At 37.0% G+C, this 22,976-nt stretch overlaps 1 protein-coding gene across 1 annotated transcript in view; it reads left to right on the top strand.

The window, feature by feature from the left end:
• The window catches only part of TAFA2 (TAFA chemokine like family member 2), a 146,733-nt gene extending 124,274 nt beyond the window's left edge, over positions 1 to 22,459 (top strand). The window contains exons 3-5 of the mRNA XM_062202465.1: positions 1,889 to 2,041; positions 6,145 to 6,269; positions 22,274 to 22,459. Coding sequence (XP_062058449.1) covers positions 1,889 to 2,041; positions 6,145 to 6,269; positions 22,274 to 22,459 — 464 coding nt within the window. The remainder of the gene's footprint in view (positions 1 to 1,888; positions 2,042 to 6,144; positions 6,270 to 22,273) is intronic.
• Positions 22,460 to 22,976: the final 517 nt, after the last annotated feature.

A 22,976-nucleotide genomic window follows, 5' to 3' on the forward strand; every position in this document is an offset into this window, starting at 1 on the left:
ATATTCACTTACTCAAAATGTGACTAAGTGAAGTGCAATGTGCTAACCACTATACTAACTTGTATAGTATAATCTAAAGCATTCTGTAAGTAAAACAAAAATGACTCGTTCTTAGCTAGGAACTTAATTTCTAGAGCACAAGAGGATAGGACAAGAAGTCTGGCTCTTAGTATTTTAGCTATAGTAAAGATAGGTTTGTGCTTGAATCAAATACATAGGACATTCCCACTTACATATATAGTAGCAGAAAAAGTATTTGTTGTGTGGGAAATGGCATCTGTCTCTTGAAATTTTGAGGTCTACATGTTGCAGTTGTATGCCACACCTGAGTTTCTTGGGCTCACATGGAAGAGGTAAGAGGTGGAGGACATGTGTGATTTTATATCTTACAGAAAAATCTAAGCAAGCTGTCTAATCTGAGTTGCTGCATATTGGTTCCTCTTATCTCCAAGGGAAAGGTTAATATTACATAATTTGCTGATCTCACTTAGAGTGGGTCTCAATGTTGTAATATTAATAACTTCAAATCTCCTACTTTCTATATTTCTCTTTAAATTTCCATTTGTGTATCCACAACAATTTTTTTTTTAGATTTTATATATTTATTTGAGAGGTAAAGTTAAAGCCAGAGAGAGCGAAAGAACGAGAGAAAGGTCTTCTTTCCATTGGTCACTCTCCAAATGGCCACAGTGGCCAGAACTGGCTAATCCAAAGCCAGGAGCCAGGAGTTTCCTCTGGGTCTACCACGTGAGTGTAGGCACCGAGCATTTGGGCCGTCTTCCACTGCTTTCCTAGGCCATTAGCAAAGAGTTAAATCAGAAGAGAGCAGTCAAGATACAGTCAGCGCCCAAATGGAATGGTGGCACCACAGGTGAGGCTTAGCCTACTAAGCCACAATGCCAGCCCCTCAATCACAATTTTTAAAAATTGCTAAAAGCCATAATCTTTCAATAAACGGTTGATTTGAAGCCATTTTTATTTTTCAAAGGTGAAACTTTTCATCATCTCACAGTAGGGTTAATTCCTAGAAGGACAAATGGTGACAAAAACAACAGTGATAAAGACAAAATATAATTTAATCATAGTGTGTCAAGTGATATCCAAAATTTCAACCTGCAAAAAACCTCAGTAGGCTTAATTTAAAGCTAAAAAAATGGGTATGGGAGCCTGATCACATGGAGGGCTGGGTTTACAGGTGTCTGGCTGGCAAATAGAAATCCATCCAGATTTAGCTGCTGTTGGTGCCATTTGGGGGAAGTTGTCCCCTCAGGCAAAATGAAAAGGCATGATTCTGGCCCCTGTGACTAGTTGGAACTTCCATCAAAATGGTAGCAATTTCAAGAATCACCCAATTAGTTTGCTTTTTGGGAAACTGGGCAGAAGAATACTGAGGATGTGGCTCTTACCTTCTGCCTTTGCTTCCTGAAAGAGGATTCCCTTTCTGGTCACTACACTTTCTCCCAGAAGAAAGACATGACACTATCAGCATCCACCTGCTTTGATAACACTTTCACAACAGCACATTGCAAAACACCTTGTCCAGGGCTTTGCTGTACTTTGATGAACAGAATTGAACAAAATGGTGTGAAAAATTCATATACAAATAAATATATTTTTGCCTGTATATTTGTGACTGTTGTAACAGTTCATTCTAATCTGGTCACTAATTGTTCCTGCTTCACCAAGCATTTATTGACAGAAATGGTCCCACCACATTTAGAAACTAAATCAAATCTGTGTTATGGAGTTAGAATCATTGTATTTCTAGTTTCATGCATGGTGGATTCCTTATAGAGCTATATTTAATGTACTTCTAATTAAAAAGAGGAGGAGGAATGTGTCTAAAGCTTTCCTAATGTTGTTTTATCTTTTGTTTTTGTTTGCACAGCTCATCATGTTAAAACGGGAACTTGTGAGGTGGTGGCACTCCACAGATGCTGTAATAAGAACAAGATAGAAGAACGGTCACAAACTGTCAAATGCTCCTGCTTCCCGGGGCAGGTGGCCGGCACCACGCGAGCTGCTCCATCTTGTGTGGATGGTGCGACTTCTGTTTTCTTTTTGATAGTGTGCTGGGGACAGTGGAGAACTGGAACCTCACTATAATGTTGTCAGCTGAGGTCAATTCTGGGCAACAACACTGTAAATCACATGGTTGAAAGGAGGTTATTTGGGGGGATATTTGAAATCTAAAATCCTTTGGAAGTAGATCTGAAATCTTATGTAGTTCTGTCCAAAAGACATTATAGTGAGGTTTTAGTAAATCGACTTGCTTCTTATTTTGAATACCATGATATATTGATTTCCTTGCAAATATGGGAGGGGAGGAGTATATATGAATTAACTATGAAAGGAAATATGAAAATGGATGAGTTAATAGTAAGGATCCTTAAACTCATAGATGGTTTGTAACAATGAAAAGAAATCAATATGCTGTATTTGAGTTAATGTTTAGTTGTGGATAGAAGTCACATAAAATATTAATTTTTATAAAAATATAAAATATTAATTTCCTTTCTTTGAGGGTTCAACTGATTATAATAAAATATAAATCTTTATATTAATCTATTAAATAGTACCATAAATAGTAGTTTGTTAAGTGCTTTATTAGCATGATATATTCCACGTAATGAAGGTTACTCCTCACAGGAAAAGAATAGAACTGCATGGTATTCTATAAATATGTACAAATTTTAAAAATGTGTTTGAGAGACAGAGAGAGAGGAAGAGAGGTAAGTAGAAAAATATATCCCCCATCTTTTGGTTCACTCCCCACCTGCCGGCTCAGTCCCTGGGGGCTGAACCAGCAATATGGAACTTAATCCAGGTCTCCCCCAAGGGTGGCAGGAGCCCAATCACTTGGCCTCCCCATCTGCCTCCCAGGATCTGTCTTAGCAGAAAGATGGAGTCTGAAATTGGAGCTGGAAATAAAGCCCAAGACTCTGATACGGCACACAGGCAAGACACACACCCCAATATGTAAAACTTTTATCTATCAACTAAATTTTTTTAAAAAATTGTGCTAATACTACACAGTACATTTCTGATTTTCATCCTATTCATGAAAATATTACATTGATTCTGAAATATTGACTGTAAACTGATTGTGTCTCCATTTTCTTATTTATTTATATAAATCAATAAATGCACACATTCAGACGGCTTTTATTCCACCATGTGGTTCTCATGAAGACTGTATTTTCTTTTTTAATAGCAATTGATATGTTTAATGTTACTTATCAGGCAAATTAATAAATATAGTATATGGTATATTTTGATTTACCAATTTAGTTGAATGAAATGGTCTATCTGTATTTTTTAAAAGATTTATTTATTTATTTGAAAAAAAAAAAAAAGAGCTACACAGAGAGAGGAGAGGGAGGGAGAGAGAGAGAGAGAGAGAGAGAGAGAGAGAGAGGTCTTCCATCCTCTGGTTCACCCCCGAGATGGCTGCAATGGCAGGAGCTGAGCTGATCTGAAGCCAGGAGCCAGGAGTTTCTTCCAGATCTCCCACGTGCATGCAGGGGCCTAAGGACTTGGGCCATCTTCTGCTCCTTTCCCAGGCCATAGCAGAGAGCTGCATCGGAAGTGGAGCAGCCAGGTCTTGAACCGTTGCCCATATGGGATGCCTACACTCCAGACCAGGGCGTAAACCCACTGTGCCACAGCGCTGGCCCCTGTTTTTCTGTATTAACATGTACATATATACTCATGTGGTTATATAAATGTGTATATATCATACATACATATATATATATATATATATAAACATGTTGAATGAAAAGCAATATACAAAGATGTATGGTGTGAATGCAGATATTTCAAAATACAAATTATTTATGCATATGCACATACACAGTTATAGTATTAAGATCTATATGGAAATGCTGTGTAGAACCCTAGAGAAGTAATTAGCTCGGGAGAAGTACAGAAGTACCATGGAGCCTTGAAGACCCTCTGTTAAAATTTAATTATTTGTTAAATAAATGGATTTGAGAAAATCTTGACAATTTTCCTATATTTGAATGCATTGTGGTCTATTTAAAATATATAAGCATTTAAGAAACGAGTAAGTGATGAATAAGCATTTTCCAAAACGCTCGAGTAGTTATGCTTTAATATCTGCAAAACTATTACACAAAGGGCCAGTGCTCTGGCTTAGTAGGTTAAAGCCCTGGCCTGTAGCACCAGCATCTCATATGGGTGCCAGTTTGAGTCCTGGCTCCTCTACTTCTGATCCAGCTCCCTGCTAATGTGCCAGAAAAGCAGTGGAGAATGGCTCAAGCCCTTGGGCCCCTGCACCCACATGGGAGAACCAGAAGCTCGTGGCTCCTGGCTTTGGATCAGCCAAGCTCCAGCCATTGTGGCCATCTGGGGAGTGAACCAGCTGATAGAAGGCTTCTCTTTCTCTCTATGTGTCTACCTGTCTTTGTAACTCTTTCAAATAAATAAAATAAATCTTTAAAAACAAAACAAAACAAAACAAGATGATAAGGTCCTGGAGGACTCAGACTGGTTCTCGCTCATTGTCACACTGTGTCTCACTTAATTCTGATGCTTATCAGATAAAATGTAACTTAAATATCTGAATAATTACATGAAGAACTTTGAATACTTTAATATTCTAATGATAAAGTATTTTAATATTAAAGTGGTTTGAACAATGATAATTTTTCAGTAATGTTTTACTCTCCACACACATAGAAAGCACAATTTACATGTGTATTTTTTTTCATAGTAAAGCAGTTTATTCCACTCAGGCGGCAATAGGTTAGAGAGTTGAGTTCCTAATGAGTGCTGTGCAGTGGAGCTTTCTTTTTTCTTAATTTTTATTTATATAAGATTAACAAATGTCGTGTATTTCATATATACAGACATAGGAGCATTGCGGTCTGTCTCTCTCTGACCTCTCTCCACCTACACTCTCAGCTTCCCTCCTTCCTTCCTTATTCTTTCTTTAAATTTTTACAATGACATACTTTTTAATTGAAAATCATAAGCCTAATCCACTACTAAGTAAACAGTTCAACAAATAAGAATAATAGAAATACAGTAGAGGCAAGGGCTGTAAACAATCATCAATTTCTCTCATATATGTTACATTTTTTGTACTCTATCAGTTACTACAGATCAGGGAAGCCATATGATATTTGTCTTCTGGGGACTGGCTTATTTCAATAAGCATAATCATTTCCAGTTGCGTTCATTTTGTTGCAAAAGACTGGATTTCATTCTTTTTTATGCCTGAGTAGTATTCCACATTTTTTTATTTGGTCATCAGTCAATGGGCATCTGAGTTGATTCCATAGTTTAACTATTGTGAATTGAGCTACACTAAACATGGGGATACAGATAACTCTTATATGCTGACTTAATTTCATTTGGGTAAATTCCTAGGAGTGGGATGGCTTGGTCATATGCTACATTTGTTTTCAGATTTTTGAGGAATCTTCATTACTATCTTCCACAGCAAAGCCTGTATTTTTTTTTTTTAATTTTTGACAGGCAGAGTGGACAGTAGAGGGAGACAGAGAGAAAGGTCTTCCTTTTGCCATTGGTTCACCCTCCAATGGCCGCTGTGGTAGGCGCACTGCGGCTGGCGCACCGCACTGTTCCGATGGCAGGAGCCAGGTGCTTCTCCTGGTCTCCCATGGGGTGCAGGGCCCAAGAACTTGGGCCATCCTCCACTGCACTCCCTGGCCACAGCAGAGAGCTGGCCTGGAAGGGGGGCAACCGGGACAGGATCGGTGCCCCATCCTGGACTATAACCCGGTGTGCCGGCGCCGCAAGGCGGAGGATTAGCCTGTTGAGCCACGGTGCCGGCTAAAACCTGTATTTTCACATAAAAAAATGTTTCAACATTGTGGTTACTGATAATAATACTGTCTTGTATATTGTTAAGAGTTTAGAACTCATGTTGTGCTCTTACCACAATTAAATAAAATTTAACATGAAGAAAAATTATTTTAGTGAGAAAATCTCTTAGGAGAGATTAATCTCCTTAAATAAGAAAAGAAACATCCCTCAAATATCAGTCTTCAGTGGTAGAAAAAGTTTATGGCTTTTGCTCTTCTTTAAATATGCATGTAGAGAACTAATATAACCAAATGAAAAACACTGACTCAGTTTTTCTCTTTCTTACAGCTTCAATAGTAGAGCAGAAATGGTGGTGCCATATGCAGCCATGTCTAGAGGGAGAAGAATGTAAAGTTCTTCCTGATCGGAAAGGATGGAGCTGTTCCTCTGGGAATAAAGTGAAAACTACTAGAGTAAGTGGACAACCTGCTTGTATCAAAGTATCTATGAAGTAATAGAGAATGGGCATTGTTCAGTAGTATCTTTAAGTGTGATTGTAGAATAGCAGCATAGACTTTTACATTGTGTGTTTTTTCCATTTTTCCTGTAATCCAGTTTTTCACCTCCGGTTCCCTCAGAATGACATCTTCTATAGATTGTCATTAACTCTCGTATTGTCTGATGAATAAACACTGTTCCTTCATGAGATGGTGACAGTAGTGACAGAATTCCTGAGGCTGTATGTTAAAGGCTGGGAAAGGTAGCCTTGGTCCCTTTTTCTCTGATGGATTGTAATCTTGATAAATTCATTAAAATCTTATTTTATATGCTAGGGTACTTCAAAATTTCATAGAAAATGAGATTAAAATGTTTATTTTGGAACAAAAATGTTTGAAATGTGTGCATAGTTTTTTTCCATAACATACATCTTCCATGAACTTTTGAGGATCTCTTATATGAATGACTCTTAATAAAAATTTTCCAACTAAGATTCTTTCAGTTTTAGGAAAGTGATTATTATGATCTTCCTAATTTCTGTATCATTAAATAGTTTTCTAGTGGCTAAGGTCTGTAATCACTGTTATTTGTTATTGAAAGGAGTTTCAGAATCTCATGGTAAATACAAAAAGAATACTCTTAAGACAGAGATATATTTCAAGTTTACAATGACTACCCTCTTGGAGACAGGAGAGAAGTGAACAATAGTCCTATTGTTTGATATCCTAATTAGCTATGTAAATATTCTGGACTGGTAGAATTTGAAATATTTGTAGAATTAGAATGATTTGTATATGTTTGTGTGTGCGTGTGTGTGTGTGTATCTTTGAAGAAAACATACTTGATTTTTGTTGGATAATTGAGGAATCAAACAGAATGGTAGTATATGGGGAAATGTTTCAAAAAAAGGTAAAATAAAATTAGAGACTGACTAATTGATAATATTATTTGATACATTTTTTAACCTTGGCAGGACCACTAAAAATGATTATTCTATAATCCTATCTATTTATATCATCAACTGATCAGTCATACATAGAAGAGGCCCAAGTTTCAAACAGCACAAATAAGAACAGATTTTGTCAGATGATTACTCTAATTTGTTTGCTAAATCATGGCACAACTTTCCCAAATCCATCAAATGCATGATCAGTTTAGGAGAATAATCATTATTCATATCAGGATATGATCGATATTGATTTATTAAAAGCTTCTAGCAGTTTAAAATTTCCTTATAAGCTATTTATATCATGAAAATAATTTTTCATAATACTATTAATTATCAGCTCAAAATATCACTCATGGAAATTCACCAAAGTTTTAATATTCTACACAGATGAAAGAAAATAATAAGCTTTGTACAATCAAATTCCATGCTTTTATTACTGCAGTGGACAAAGGGAAGCTAACATTTATTGAATACTTAAAACATATGCTATATACTGAACAAAGTACTTCATGTGAATTAACTCATTTAATTCTCTTAATGGCCCTGTGAAGAAGATAACATTATTATCTCCTTTTTACAGATGAATAAACCAAAGCTTCAAAAAGTTAAGTGGCTTCCCAAGTTTATATAGCTAGTTAATTGGAAAGTCAGGATTCAAACTACACAGTCCCATTCCAAAACCTAATCTCTTAACCAGTAGTTTGTGCTAGATAATTTAATGTTTTCTTAAGTAATAGTAATAAAAGTTTACTATAGTTCTTTTGATACAAAGTAAACCTTTAAATTTAACTTTCTGAATCATGAAATGAAAGGGTCAAGGCCAAGTGATGTAAATGTTAAAAAAAAATATTTTTAGAAGCGTTATTTCACTCCCAGTTAGTCTGTTTGTTCATGTTCTCAAAAACCTAAACTTAGCATTGAGTTTCTGATTCACAAATCCTGTCCAATATAATCAAACAAGATGGATAAAAGACTGAAAATTCATGAGTAGGGAAAACTATGTCCTAGATTCTGTCATTGTTTTTAGTTATAAGACATTATCCTACATACACTGGCGAGAACTTCCTATTTTTCTTTCATCTCTTTTGCCCTGAAGAATAAATGCTAATGGAAGACCTAATTTAGGTGTTTTAAAGAGAATTCATGCAATTGTACGTGTTGTATGAAATTGGTTTAAAGATTCCTTCCAATTCTATAACTCCCATTTTAGAAGAAAAATCATCTTGTATAAGAAGGCTACAGGAAGGAGCTTGACCACAATCAAAGTATTATTGTCCTTTTATTTCCTTTGCAAGAAAAAATATTGTTGGTGAGGTGTGTTGCTTGAACATTTTCAGCTAAAGAAACATCAAGGATTTCTAAATGGCTAGGCAGAAATGTGCAGTTTTGAATGTTAGTTTGGCTCACAAAAGGATTTGTGCAAACTTCTCTTGTACCATAAAAGAAGCAAAATTTGCAAGGTCATCAGGTAATTGTTGCTTTGCCATCCCCACTGAAATGGTACAAAAGTGTAGGAGATAAGAAAAATTCTTGAAATAGCTCTGGGTACAATATTTGCCCACAGTGGAAGTGTTAGAAGTAGTTTCCAGCATGCATAAATGCAGCAATACTATTGAGAGGAAACCTGGGTCATTATTTTAATCATTGTTATTATAACCCACTTGCTAGTCTTCAATTAGGTAACTGTGGCTACCATGAGCCAAGAAGCCTTTGGAGCTCTGGTTTGGCAGGACACAGCCACAAATGGGAAGTACATACAAACAAGAATAGCTTAAAAAACTTAAGAGCTGCTCTCAGCTAAAAGCTATTTGAGTTTCTTATGCAAGATTTGTTGGTCTTATGGGATTATCACTGCAAGCAAAATGGCTCGAGAAATGATTAAAATTTGTAATAAGGCACACTCTCCCTTACAATTGCCCATATCCAATCTGGAGTGCTCCAATCAGCCTAATGTTAGAGAAAAGTGCCGTCAGCCAAAAACAGCAATGAGGCTTGCACGGCCTCAACAGAGATGAGTGGTACCTTCCAGAATCAGCTACAAGTCAAAGGCTGAGGTAACTCCCCACTTCAGGATAATTTAGAACCTACATTGCACATATCACAAATGTGACTTATATCCTCCTTCTGTCTTCGTACAAGATTCAGGAAGTGTTTTCATCCCTGATCCATTTTCTGTTGTCTTACAAAGGGAAAATGCAAGGAATGGACAGCCTGTTGGGGAACATAGCTATTTTGTTGCAAACATGGTCTTCAAAACTCCACTCATTTGATCTGGAGAGAATGGAGCATGCAACATTTATTTCCCAAAACCTATTTCTCATTCTCAAGACAAAAGAAGAAAAAAGAATTAGGACTACCTGTGATATCTGTAACTATTCCTTGTGTTACTTTTAAGATCCACTAAATTACAAAGAAAGGAAAAGTCATATAAGCCTTTTGATTTCAAACTCACTTTCAAAGATAAATAATAAAGAACTTTTCAGAGTCATTAATAAAAGAATAGGCTTCCCAATGTGAAAGAGCACATAATTATAAGCTAATTATACAATACAAAAGTAGCAGGGGGGAAAGGTGCTGTGGAGCTTATAAGATATGAGAAAAAAAAAATCTTTAACATTGTGGAATCATCAGAAAAAAAAAAACAGACTGTGATTCTATTCTTTTAATGTTGGGCTATTCTTTATCTGTGAAAGATCTGAAGGAAGTATCATTCTGCTTTTATAATCTATAGCCCTTCCCTGTTCACATGACACCAAGCACCTAACTGCAGTGGTCACTGTAGTTATTATGTCTGATTTTTACCCAAGGAATAATGAACTTAATATTACACAAGAATTTCTATTGTCACCAGAGAGATTATCTTCATGAATCATGAATCTCAGGTCTATTCACTTTTCATATGCTTAAGAAGAAATTTTCAGAGTAATTTTAAACTAATTGGAATTCTTTCACCTTTATTCATCTATTTAAACGGCCTTAAGCAGATAAGAACTCTAATTTTTAAGTGTTTCTTCAAACATAAATGGATTTTAAGGGCATAAAATATGATTTTATTTCATTGTAATTGCAATGAAAATGAACAGATATTAAGAATTTCCTATGCTTGGCATTCTGTAGTAATAGTATTCATATTATAATTGAAAGCAGTAAAAGTAAATACATAAGCATTTACTTAGCTCTCATGTGTGCTGGTCACATTGCTAAGTGCATTGCAGGTATTATTTTATTTAATTTACCTGAACACAGTAGGCACTAAGGAGAGGACAGAAATGTATGGCACGATACCTGCCCACAAGGTTATGCCCTTGGCTGGTCAATGAATAGCATACAGTTGCACAATTCTTTCCTCTATCCATGTAAGTCCCCTAAAAATAAATATTGGGACAACAGTAAATAAAAGTCAAGATTAATATTATTGCAATGATGGGGTAGTGTCATTCTTTAGTTCAGCTTCTTCATTGGCAAAAAAAATGAGGACGTTGAAATAGATTCAATTTCAAGTTCCTCTAACCAACATTTATTCTTTGTTTTCATGTGCCAAGGACATTTCTAACTTCCTTTCCAGCTAAATTTATGTGATGCTAATAACTGGCAAATCTCAGAAGACAGATAAGTATTAGGTTTTTAATTCCTTCCTTGTATAGGAAAAAAAGCGGTAATGTCTTGTGATGTTTTGCTGATTAAAACCTCAAGTCATCCCTTTATAGAAGCTACTGTATTTTATACCAAAGCTCGGTGACTCTGCTCTGTTGGTAGGTCTGTAGATCTCAACAGTGTCCAGGGGATTCTATTTCAAGCCCAAGGCAAGGAAAATTACAGCGAAAGAGAATGAAATGTGTTTCCTTAGCTTAAGGTGGTGCAAACTGTGCGACTCCTTGGATCCTAATGCTGTGTTTTGCCTTGTAAATTTAAGTACAGCTTTGGATGGATTAGTCTTTCTTGCTTAGCCCTTTCTTCACAGGCACATCCCCATTCATTTGTCTTCATCTTACCTCCAGTCAGGACCTAAACTGCAGCATGGTTCATGGCTCAGAGCCTAATGACCTCTAGGACTGTGGTTTTCAAATTACTTTTATGATATCTGTGGTAAGATACTTTTATGGTATCTGTGGTAAGAAATACATCTTACATTGTGACCCAGCACACAGGTAGTCCACACACTCACACATACCACCCTAAAATTAAAGTTGTCCTTTGACATTTTATTCCCCCCTCCTTTTACTCCTTCCTTACTATCTCAATCTCATACACTGATCTTCTTCAACTTGGTAATGTATTGCAAACTCCAGTTTGACAAACACTACTTTAGGAATTCATATTAATGGTTTTCTGTGTCTGCTCCATGAAACTGACATCCAGTACTACTAACTTTTAGGGATACAAACTGCTTGATAAATAGTTCTCAAATGATTTTACCTTTCACTGTTTAATTCTAACTATTTTTATTCAATATTGTTGAGGTAAATATTTCATAAGATCTTGTGAATATATATATTTTATGGGCGTGATGTGTATGCCGTATATAGTCCTTCATTCTTTAAGAGTCTTTATTGTCTACAATTGTCAGTTGCTGTTCTAAGTTCTGAGCACAGCACAGAAAAAAATAGATAATAATTGTGAGACCTATAGTCTAACAGGACATATGACTTCTATTGCTACAAATTGAGTGACTTAATACAATCCCCATTAATTATCTGTAGGCCAATTTAGCAACCTGTTACATCTGCGAAGCCCCTTCCCAGCAGTACTTGAATTAGTGTCTGTTTGAATAATCAAGGGATGTAAATCTTGGGGGTACATCTTTGGAATTTTGCTCACACCACAAAAAGGGGACTAAGTAGCTAAAGAAATAGCATGCTAAATGATGATTTGTGCTGGGGAAAGGAATAAAGCAGGCAAGGGAAATGGAGAACGCTGAGTAGGAAGTCTCATATTTCATGGAAGCCTTGAAGGAAGCGAGGGATGAATCACACGGCTATTTGGAGGACACACTTTCCAGGTGAAGGGAAGAACAAGTACAGTGATGTAGCTGAGATGAGAGTTGTCCTGGGAAAATGGAATTCAATGATGCTTGTGACTGGAGAGAAGTGAAAGGGCTAGAAAAGGAATATGAGGCATGCCACTGCTGACTTAAGCTTTGTCCTAAATAAACAGAATGAAGGAGAGGCCATTAGGTGAGATGGAGAGAACTGTGTGGACAGCATGTTTTATGTTTTACATTAATATCCACTAGTTCTAGGTAATTTAACTTTATGGAAAATTAGATATGATAGAATACCTTGAATCTGATATTTCTTCAGAGGAGTAGGTGAAGTGTTTTTGACTAGAGTCAAAATACGGACACTGAATCAGTGAAATTTGTTTTATATAAGATTTAAAACCTCAAATGATAGGAAGATTTGAAACAAAACACATAAGGAACTATACAATCATTATATTCAGTTTTTAAATTGATAGGGGCAGGAATGGGTTAAGTTATTGAATGTGATTTTTTTCCCTCACATAGGTGTTGAGTTTAAGATAAGTAGGATACCAGCTATCCAGGAAGAAGCATTAGTACAAATAACATTTAAAACCTGCTTTTTTAAATTTAAGAGCTACTTCCTTAATTAACAATAATTTAATAGAGCCAAGAGTGTCTGCCTTGATATTTATTTAGAAAGCTATTAGAAAGTAATTCAGAGACCTTATAAAATATATCATCAGGGCTATATATCCAAAACTTGGCCTATTTTATTATTAAAATAAGAAATGGGCAACAAAAGAGTGCTTGAAGTTCCTAAAAGATTTAGATACTTCTATAGTAATTGAGCCAGATGTGTATTTGTAGATGTTACTCTGAATATTGTGCTAATAATTTTATGGCTAATTGTGAATGTTTACACATTGTGATAGAATCTGGTTTTGGCACCACTGAATTTCATTGGCTACTGTGAGACACATGTGTTTTTTTAAAATTTCTTTTTGAGAGACAGAGAAAGAGAGACAGTGAGAGTGAGAGACAGAAACACATGGACAGAGGGCTCCCATTTGCTCCTATCTGCTGGTTCACTCCCCAAGTGCCTGCAGTGGCCTGATGGCAAAAAATCTTGTCAGAGGCTTTGTTTTGTTTTTTTTTAACATTTAAGACCTTAGTATTTGATAAAAATATTCCTGGGTGGGGGCAATATTTTCACCTGTTTGCAATTTCTAGCATAGATTAATAAAAGAGTAATAGTATCTCAGAGGACCTGGAGATGTTCAGGGAATCCTACTAAGCAGGACTACTGTGCTTTTCTCTGTCTGAATTGGGTGAAAACTTTACTATTAAAAATATGGGTAGCTATTGTGAATTGAGCTGCAATAAACATTAAGGTGCAGATGGCTTTTTTGTTTGCCAATTTAATTTCCTTTGGGTAAATTCCAAGGAGTTAGATGGCTGGGTTGAATGGTAGGGTGATATTCAGGTTTCTGTGGAATTTCCAGACTGACTTCCATAGTCGCTTTACCAGTTCCCATTCCCACCAACAGTGGGTTAGTGTCCCTTTTTCCCCACATCATCGCCAGCATCTGTTGTTGGTAGATTTCTGTATGTGAGCCATTCTAACTGGGGTGAGGTGAAACCTCATTGTGGTTTTGATTTGCATTTCCCTGATTGCTAGTGAGCTTGAACATTTTTTCATGTGTCTGCTGGCCACTTGGATTTCCTCTTTTGAGAAATGTCTACTGAGGTCCTTGGCCCATCTCTTAAGTGGGTTGTTTGTTTTGTTGTTGTGGATTTTCTTGATTTCTTTGTAGATTCTGGTTATCAACCCTTTATCTGTAGCATAGTTTGCAAATATTTTTTCCCATTCTGTTGGTTGCCTCTTCACTTTCCTGACTGTTTCTTTTGAAGTACAGAAACTTCTCAATTTGATGCAATCCCAAATGTTAATTTTGTCTTTGACTGCCTGTACTTCCAGGGTCTTTTCCAAGAAGTCTTTGCCGGTACCTATATCTTGCAGGGTTTCTCCAATGCTCTCTAATAATTTGATGGTGTCGGGTCATAGATTTAAGTCTTTAATCCATGTTGAGTGGATTTTTGTGTAAGGTGATAGGTATGGGTCTTGCTTCATGCTTCTGCACGTGGAAATCCAATTTTCCCAGCACCATTTATTGAATAGACTGTCCTTACTACAGGGATTGATTTTGGATCCTTGATCAAATATAAGTTGGCTGTAGATGTTTGGATTGATTCCTGGTGTTTCTATACTGTTCCATTGGTCTATCCATCTGTTTCTGTACCAGTACCATGCTGTTTTGATAACAACTGCCCTGTAGTATGTCATGAAATCTGGTATTGTGATGCCTCTGGCTTTGTTTTTGTTGTACAAGATTGCTTTAGCTATTCGAGGTCTCCTGTGTCTCCATATGAATTTCAGCATCATTTTTTCCAGATCTGAGAAGAATGCCTTTGGCATTTTGATTGGTATTGCATTGAATGTATAAATTGCTTTTGGGAGCAATTTGGACATTTTGATGATATTGATTCTTCCAATCCATGAGCATGGAAAATTTTTCCATTTTTTGGTATCTTCTTCTATTTCTTTCTTTAAGATTTTGTAATTCTCATTGTAGAGATCTTTAACGTCCTTGGTTAAGTTTATTCCAAGGTATTTGATTGTTTTTGTAGCTATTGTGAATGGGATTGATCTTAGAGGTTCTTTCTCAGCCATGGCATTGCCTGTGTGTACAAAGGCTGTTGATTTTTGTGCATTGATTTTATATTCTGCTACTTTGCCAAACTCTTCTATGAGTTCCCATAGTCTCTTACTAGAGTTCTTTGGATTCCCCTAAATAAAGAATCATATCATCTGCAAAGAGGGATAGTTTGAGTTCTTCCTTCCCAATTTGTATCCCTTTAATTTCTTATTCACAATAGCTAAGACCTGGAACCAACCCAAATGCCCATCAACTGTAGACTGGATAAAGAAATTGTGGGACATGTACTCTATAGAATACTATACAGCAGTAAAAAAACAGTGAAATCTGGTCATTTGCAACAAAAGGGAGGAATCCGAAAAACATCATGCTGAGTGAATTAAGCCAGTCCCAAAGGGACAAATATCATATGTTCTCCCTGATTGGTGACAACTAACTGAGCACCAAAAAGGAACCTGTTGAAGTGAAATGGACACTATAAGAAACAATGACTTGATCAGCTCTTGTCCTGACTCTTGATGTACAATGTAATACTTTATCCTTTTTAGTATTTTTTTTGTTCTACTTAATACTATTGGTTGAACTCTGTAATTAACACACAATTGTTCTTAGGTGTTGAAATCTAACTGAAAAGTGATCCCTATTAAATATAAGAGTGGGAATAAGAGAGGGAGGGGATGTACGATTTGGGACATGCTCAATCGGACTTGCCCCAAATGGTGGAGTTAGAAACATGCCAGGGGATTCCAATACAATCCCACCAAGATTGCATGTACCAATGCCATCTCACTAGTCCAAGTGATCAATTTCAGTTCACAATTGATCACACTGGTAGGTCTAAGAGTCAAAGGGATCACACAAACAAGACTAGTGTCTGCTAATACTAACTGATGGAATTAAAAAGGGAGAGAACAGGAGAGAACGATCAAACATGGGAAGTGGGATACACAGTGGACTCATAGAATGGCAGATGTCCTAAACAGCACTCTGGTCTCAGAATCAGCCCTTAAGGCATTCAGATTTGGTTGAAGAGCCCATGAGAGTATTGTAGGCATGGAAAGCCAAGACACTCTGGCAAAAATAAACCAAAAAACCTAAATGAAAGATCTCTGTAAGTGAGATCCCAGTGGAAAGAATGGGCCATCAAAGAAGGAGGTACCTTTCTCTGAAGGGAGGAGAGAACTTCCACTTTGACTATGACCTTGTCTAAATAAGATCGACGTCAGAGAACTCAAGAGGCTTCCATAGCCTTGGAAACTCATGACTAGAGCCTAGAGAAATTTCTGACACCATAAACAAGAGTGACGTGTGTCAAATTGTTAAATCAACAACAGGAGTCACTGTGTACTTCCTCCTCATGTGGGATCTGTCCTTAATGTATTGTCCAATGTGAATTAATGCTTTAACTAGTACTAAAACAGTATTTTTACGCTTTATGTTCTGTGTGAGTGCAAACTGATGAAATCTTTACTTAATACATACTAAATTGATATTCTCTATATAAAGATAATTGAAAATGAATCTTCATGTGAATGGAATGGGAGAGGGAGCAGAAAAGGGGAGGGTTGTTGGGGGAGGGAAGTTATGGGGCTGGGAAAGCCATTGTAATCCATAAACTTTACTTTGGAAATTATATCTACTAAATAAAAGTTTAAAAACAAATATGGGTAGCGAATGCTTGAGTCTGGCGCCTTAGACCGCTCGGCCATCCTGACACACTTGGACTTGCCCCTAATGGTAGAGCTAGAAATGTGCCAGGGGATTCCAATTCAATCCCATCAAGGTGGAATGTACCAATGCCATCTTACTTGTTAAAGTGATCAGTTTAAGTCCATAATTGATCAAAAATATAGGATTAAGTGTCAAATGGATTGCATAAATAAGACCAGTGTCTGCAAATAATAATTGATAGAATTAAAAAGGAGAGAATGATCCTACATGGGAAGCAGGATATGCAGCAGACTCATAGAACAGCAAATGCCCTAAACAGCACTCTGGCCTCAGAATCATCCCTTAAGGTATTTGGATCCTGCTGATGAGCCCATGAGAATATTTTAGCTATGGAAAGCCAAGACACTCTGGCAAAAAAAAAAAATGACCTAAATCAAAGATCTCTGTGAGTGAGATCCCAGTGGAAAGAATGGGCCATCAAAGAAGGAGGTATATTTCTCTGAAGGGAGGAGAGAACTTCCACTTTGACTATGGCCTTCTCTAAATAATATCAGAGTTGGTGAACTCAAGAGGATTCCATAACCTTGGCAGCTCATGACAAGAGCCTCAGGTGATTACTGACGTCATAAATAAGAGTGTCAATTGTTAAATCAACAACAGGAGTCACTGTGCACTTACTCCTCATGTAGGATCTCTGTCCTTAATGTGTTGTACTATGTGAATTAACAGTAAAACTACTACTAAAACAGTACTCTATACTTTGTGTGTCTGTGTGGGTGCAGTATGTTGAAATCTTTACTTAGTAAACACTAAGTAGATCTTCTGTATATAAAGATAATTGAAAATGAAGAATGGGATGGGAGAGGGTTTGGGAGATGGTATGGTTACGTGTGGGAGGGAGGTTATGGGGGGAAAAGCCACTATAATTCGAAAGTTGTGTTTTGGAAATGCATATTTATTAAATAAAAGTTGAAAAAAAATATGGGTAATCTGCCTTAGATACATTCCACAGTGGCTCTTTCCCTCATTTACCACTCACAGGATTTCTGTAGGATTTAAATCTCTTAATCAATGATTTCAGACTCAATTATATTTTCTTTCTTTGGAGAGTGGGTAAAGATGCAATTAAGCAATAGAAGAAATTCTTCCAGAAAGCTCCAAATTCTAAATGCATTTTGTCTGAGGCAAGTTTGAGTAGGCAAACACACCTGTGCCCTAATTCCCAAGTCTCTCTGGGGTGAGAGTGACTCCTGGATCCCTGCCAGGCAATCCACATCGGCCATTCTGCATTTGGAGTGTGCAGGGTTCTTTGTAAGGTGTGCCTTCACATAAAGGGCAGAGCTGTTTGTAATGATCAGCTCTCATCTTGGGGTGCCCCGTACAATTCTGGACAGCAGTTTCATGAGCCAGGAGAAAGAGGCTTAGAGAAAGGATTTTGTGGATGACTACCTGAAAGAACAAAAGCACTAGGAAAAATGTGTTTTTAAAACTTTGAAGATATCACATGTGAAAGAAAAAATATTAGACTTGTAAGTCATATGACTAAGGCCTTGGAGCAACTTGCTCAGAGTTAGTTCTAACTGATGTTGAATGGGCTGCCTTGAGAAACAGTACATTCCTCATTTCTTGATGTCATCAGTTTTGACACAAATGATAAGCAGAAATTAGAGTTGACTAGGTCAGTTTGTGAAAACAAACAAAATACAGCTTAAGAAAAGATGATGAAGTCTTATTCCTAGTTCTGATGTAACAATGCATATGAGGGGAAACAGAGGACTAGGAATCCCTGCAAGGCCCTTTGTATCCTGTTGGGCTTTTTTTTTATATATATATTTACTTATTTATTATTTGAAAAGCAGAGTTACAGAGAGACAGAGGCAGAGAGAGAGGTCTTCCATCCACTGGTTCACTCCCCAATTGGCCACAATGGCCAGAGCCGTGCCGATCCGAAGCCAGGAGCCAGGAGCTTCCTCCAGATCTCCCACGCTGGTGCAGGAGCCCAAGGACTTAGGCCATCCTCTGCTGCTTTCCCAGGCCATAGCAGAGAGCTGGATCGGAAGTGGAGCAGCCAGGACTTGAACCAGCGCCCATATGGGATGCTGGCACTGCAGGCGGCGGCTTTACCCGCTCTGCCACAGAGCCGGCCCCCTGTTGGGCTTTTAAGTGTCATGCTAATTATCCTGAGCCATTCAAACACTTCAAGTCATTGGAGAAGGGCTGTGATTTGTATTTTAAAAAATCTGTCTGGCTTCAGTGGGTTAACAAAATTGAGGGAGGTATGACAGTGGGCCTAGCAAAGGTAGAAAAGGAATGATTGTTGTATCCCTATGAAAGGCTAAGAAGCAGAACTTGCTCAACCGGACTTGGAAATATATTGAATTTGAGAGGTGAATGAAAAGAAAAACTCCAGACTCATGTTTCTGGATATTTCTGACTTGACTCATTTGGAGATATTAATCAATTAAGAGACTGTGATTTGGAGTTATCTAAGGTATATTTGATATTTAGACCTAGATATCAAGATAGAAATTTTAGAATTCCCTAGATGGTCTTAAAATAATTAATTAAGAATGTTCTTCCAGAAGGAATGTCTGGAAAACAAAGACCATCACATACATTTTAGCAGCTAATGTGGATCCAGATTATGAAGTGTAGACAGAGAGATAGGAAAAAAAACCAAGATGGAAAGACTCTAGGAGAATGCAGAAGGAGAGAGTTCTATGGCACCAGTGCTCTCATTTGATAAATAAGGTTATGAAAGCTAAAAAAGATTATGTGGCCTTTTAGTCTCTTTATGAATGTGAGATTTGCAAGAAATAGTGAAAGTTTGTTGCCTACTAGATGAATACTATTCTGTTATAATCTTAAAAATGCTTCCTGGTTGGATGGTATCACTGTTAGCACATCGTAAACATAAGAGAATATGCACCCATTCTGAAAGCATTGTTAGAATCATTTTACAAGGAAAATATCAATTCCTTTAGAAGAATTAACAAATTAAGGGAAGGTTGTCTGTTTATTCATTCATTCATTCTGTAAAGATAAATTCAATGTCTACAAAATATGTGCCAAATATTGTGCTACACTTTGGGGGCTCAAATTTTTAAAATCGTGACAATTTGCTATCCAAGAGTTTACTTCAGTTGGATAGAACTCAGTTAATCATTGGCACACACAAAGTGGTAGGACAGAGGTTTGTACGGGAGCCACAAGAACACATTGGCAGCTTAATATTGCATGGCCCATAACCCTCCTAAAACTCAGGGATAATAGATTGTTATGCTGTTCAAGGACAATTTATTCAATGATTTGTGTCCTTGGTATGTGGTTACTAACACAGTCAAAATCTGATGTGTGATGCTGAGATTGAGCTACATTGCTTTTCATCTTTGCATCTGGTATTACACAACAAAAAGAGAACAAAAAAATCCAATGGAAAGTTGTCAGACTATCTTCTTACTTATGAACTTTTCATAGAGAAAAATCAAACACTATATATAAATATTTGTAATTGGACTTCTATATCATTTTAAATTTATTGTTTTATTTCTATTTAAACATAAAATATGAGAGGGGAAGAAAAGGAAAGGAAGAAGAGAGAGTGAGAGAGAAAGGAGAGAAGAAAGATGAGAGATTTTGCATATGAAAAATTGGGGCTTCAGTAAAAACTCTAATTAAATTGAAAATAAGTTAAGATTATCACCAGAAGGCAACATTTGCTTATGCCATTGCACGTATTTGTTAATTTTACAAAAATCATTAAAAACAATGAAGAAATGTATATTTGTTAGAGTAAATCAATCATTTGAAATGTGATATGGGGTATACAACTCATATTGCCAAATTAAAACAAAGAAACAAAAATCTCCATAGTTTATAATAAGCAAAGGAATGCCATTTATTATCATGTTTAATACTGAACTTATTACTGATGAGAATTATTTTGCTGTTGAATATATTTTTACTCTCGTGGTTCAGTACCATGAGGTTTTACTCCTAAATAGTGATACTAACTTCCCTTGATTTATGGTGGGATTGTCCCAAAGTCAGAAAAGGGCTACTTTGTTGAGGTTCTGCTTACATTTAGCTATTTTACCTTTGCATTCTATTGCTCATTCTCTTCTGTGGATAAATATATTTTACCCTTACCTTGGATCTCCTATTCTCTTCCTGAACTTGTCAAAAGAAAATCAGAAGAGAGAGACAGTCTAGGTAATGCCAGGCAGTGTAAATTAATTTTCAAAGGATAGCTGCAAGTAATCGAATACAATCTCTGCTTTGCAACTTTAAAACGCACTGTTCTTGAAAGGGCTGCTTGAATAATTGTGAGGTGAGTAGATTTGGTCAGCCTGTTCTAGGATTCATATACTGAGATGCTTTTATTCTGTCTTGCAAGAAATAAAATTGAATAGTCTCAGCAGACACTTTGGTTGATAGGAGACTATCTAAACAGGTATCATGATTAGAAATCTCAATTCCCAACTTCAATTACAACATATGATTGATTTGTGAGATTACTGAAGGCAAATATCTTGCTGGATAGTCAACCATTGTTTGAGATTAAATTTCTCAAATGAAATCAACTTGTTGAAAGCATCTCTGCATAGAAAATACAGATGTGAATATTTGCCTCCAACTTACAGCTTTAAGGGATTTGGTTTTTTAAAGATTTATTTCATTTATTTGAAAGGCATATTGAGAGAGAGAGAGAGAGAGAGAGAGAGAGAGAGAGAGAGAGATATGACCAGATGGCTGCAAAGGATAGGACTGGGCCAGACCAAAGCCAGGAAACAGGAACTTCTAACAGATCTCGCATGTGGGTGCAGGGGCCCAAGGACTTGGGTCATTTTCTGCTGCTTTCCCAGGTGCATTAGTAGGGAGCTGGATTGGAAGTGGAGCAGCTGGAACTCAAACCAACACCCATATGGGATGCCAGCATCACAAGTGGCAGGTTTACCCATTATGGCACAACACCAGCCCTGAGAATTTTTTAAATAGGTTGTAGGGGCTGGCGCTCTGGGGTGGTGGGTAAGGCTGCTGCTTGCAGTGCCAGCAATCCCACATGGGCGCCCAATCAAGTCCTGGCTGCTCCACTTCTAATCTAGCCTCTGCTATGGCCTGGGAAAGCAGTAGAAGATGTTTCAAGTCCTTGGGTCCCTGCACCCACGTGGGAGACTTCTGGCTTCTGGCTTCGGATCGGTGCATCTTTGGCCATTGCGGCCAATTGGGGAGTGAACCAGTGGGTGGAAGACCTCTCTCTCTTTCTCTGCCTCTCCTCTCTCTGTGTAACTCTGAGTGTCAAATAAATAAATAAATGTTTTAAAAATAGATTGTAGAGGAATTCCCTTGTGAAGAAAGCTTATGATAAAAATTATTAATGGCAACATTTGAAGAATTCACATTTTACCTATATAATTGTCTAAGGAGATCCTATTCAATGAAACTTTATCACATCACTATTTGATACCAAATGTAAAGGTATAATGATAAATATTTATAACTTAAAAGAAAAGTGTTCTTTATAAGTGGACTAAAAATTCTACAGATCATGATAAAATTATTTAATTAGTACTAGAAACATCCCATCAAGGATTCAGTATTTCTGATGTTTCTGAAATAACAGAGATATGAACACTGTCAGGATATGTCATGTAATTTTTAGTTCTCCTTTTTGCCCAGCATGACCAGTCAAGGTCGCTGTGCAAGGCTGAGTCTATTCAGCTTGTCAAGGTCCCACGAGGCTTTCTAAATTTAGTATCATCCTCCCCTTTCTTCTGCACTGTGGTCACTTATGCTAATCTCTATAAATGTACACCATGTCCAAGGCATGATGAATGCTTATATGGTGTACTCAGCTCTTCCTGAATACTGAGTGAAATCTGCTAGGAGGAGGCTGGACAGTTGGATGTGGGTTACCTCAGTTGAGTTACTTATGGTGCATGATATTTTATCTTTGGAAGAGACTCACCTGATTCTCTAGGGGAGCTCCTTTTTTTTTTGTGTAATACAAAATGGGAGCTCCATGAAACAGTCATGAGTGTAGAATAATCCTTGTTTAAAATGCAGATGCTGACTACTTCTTTGTAGGTTTTATGGGAGGAATGGCCACATTGAGAGAGTGTCTTTTCCAAACTCCACTGGCAAAAAGTCCAAAAAGTGTTGAAATTGTTGTTTGGTTATCAGAAACTTCCATTTATCCATAGGAAATCCAAATACTTATATAGTGTAGGAGCTGAACATTCGGAAGGCCAAAAAGTCAAGTATGATGATTAAATATATTTGTCAAAGTGTCAACTTAGCTAGGCCACAGTTCTCAGATATTTGATTAAGCTTTATTCTGGATGTTTCTATGGGGATACTTTTAGAGGAGATTTACATTTAA

This window comes from Lepus europaeus, chromosome 10, assembly GCF_033115175.1.
Source record: "Lepus europaeus isolate LE1 chromosome 10, mLepTim1.pri, whole genome shotgun sequence".
In the NCBI taxonomy this organism is placed as follows: Eukaryota; Metazoa; Chordata; class Mammalia; order Lagomorpha; family Leporidae; genus Lepus; species Lepus europaeus.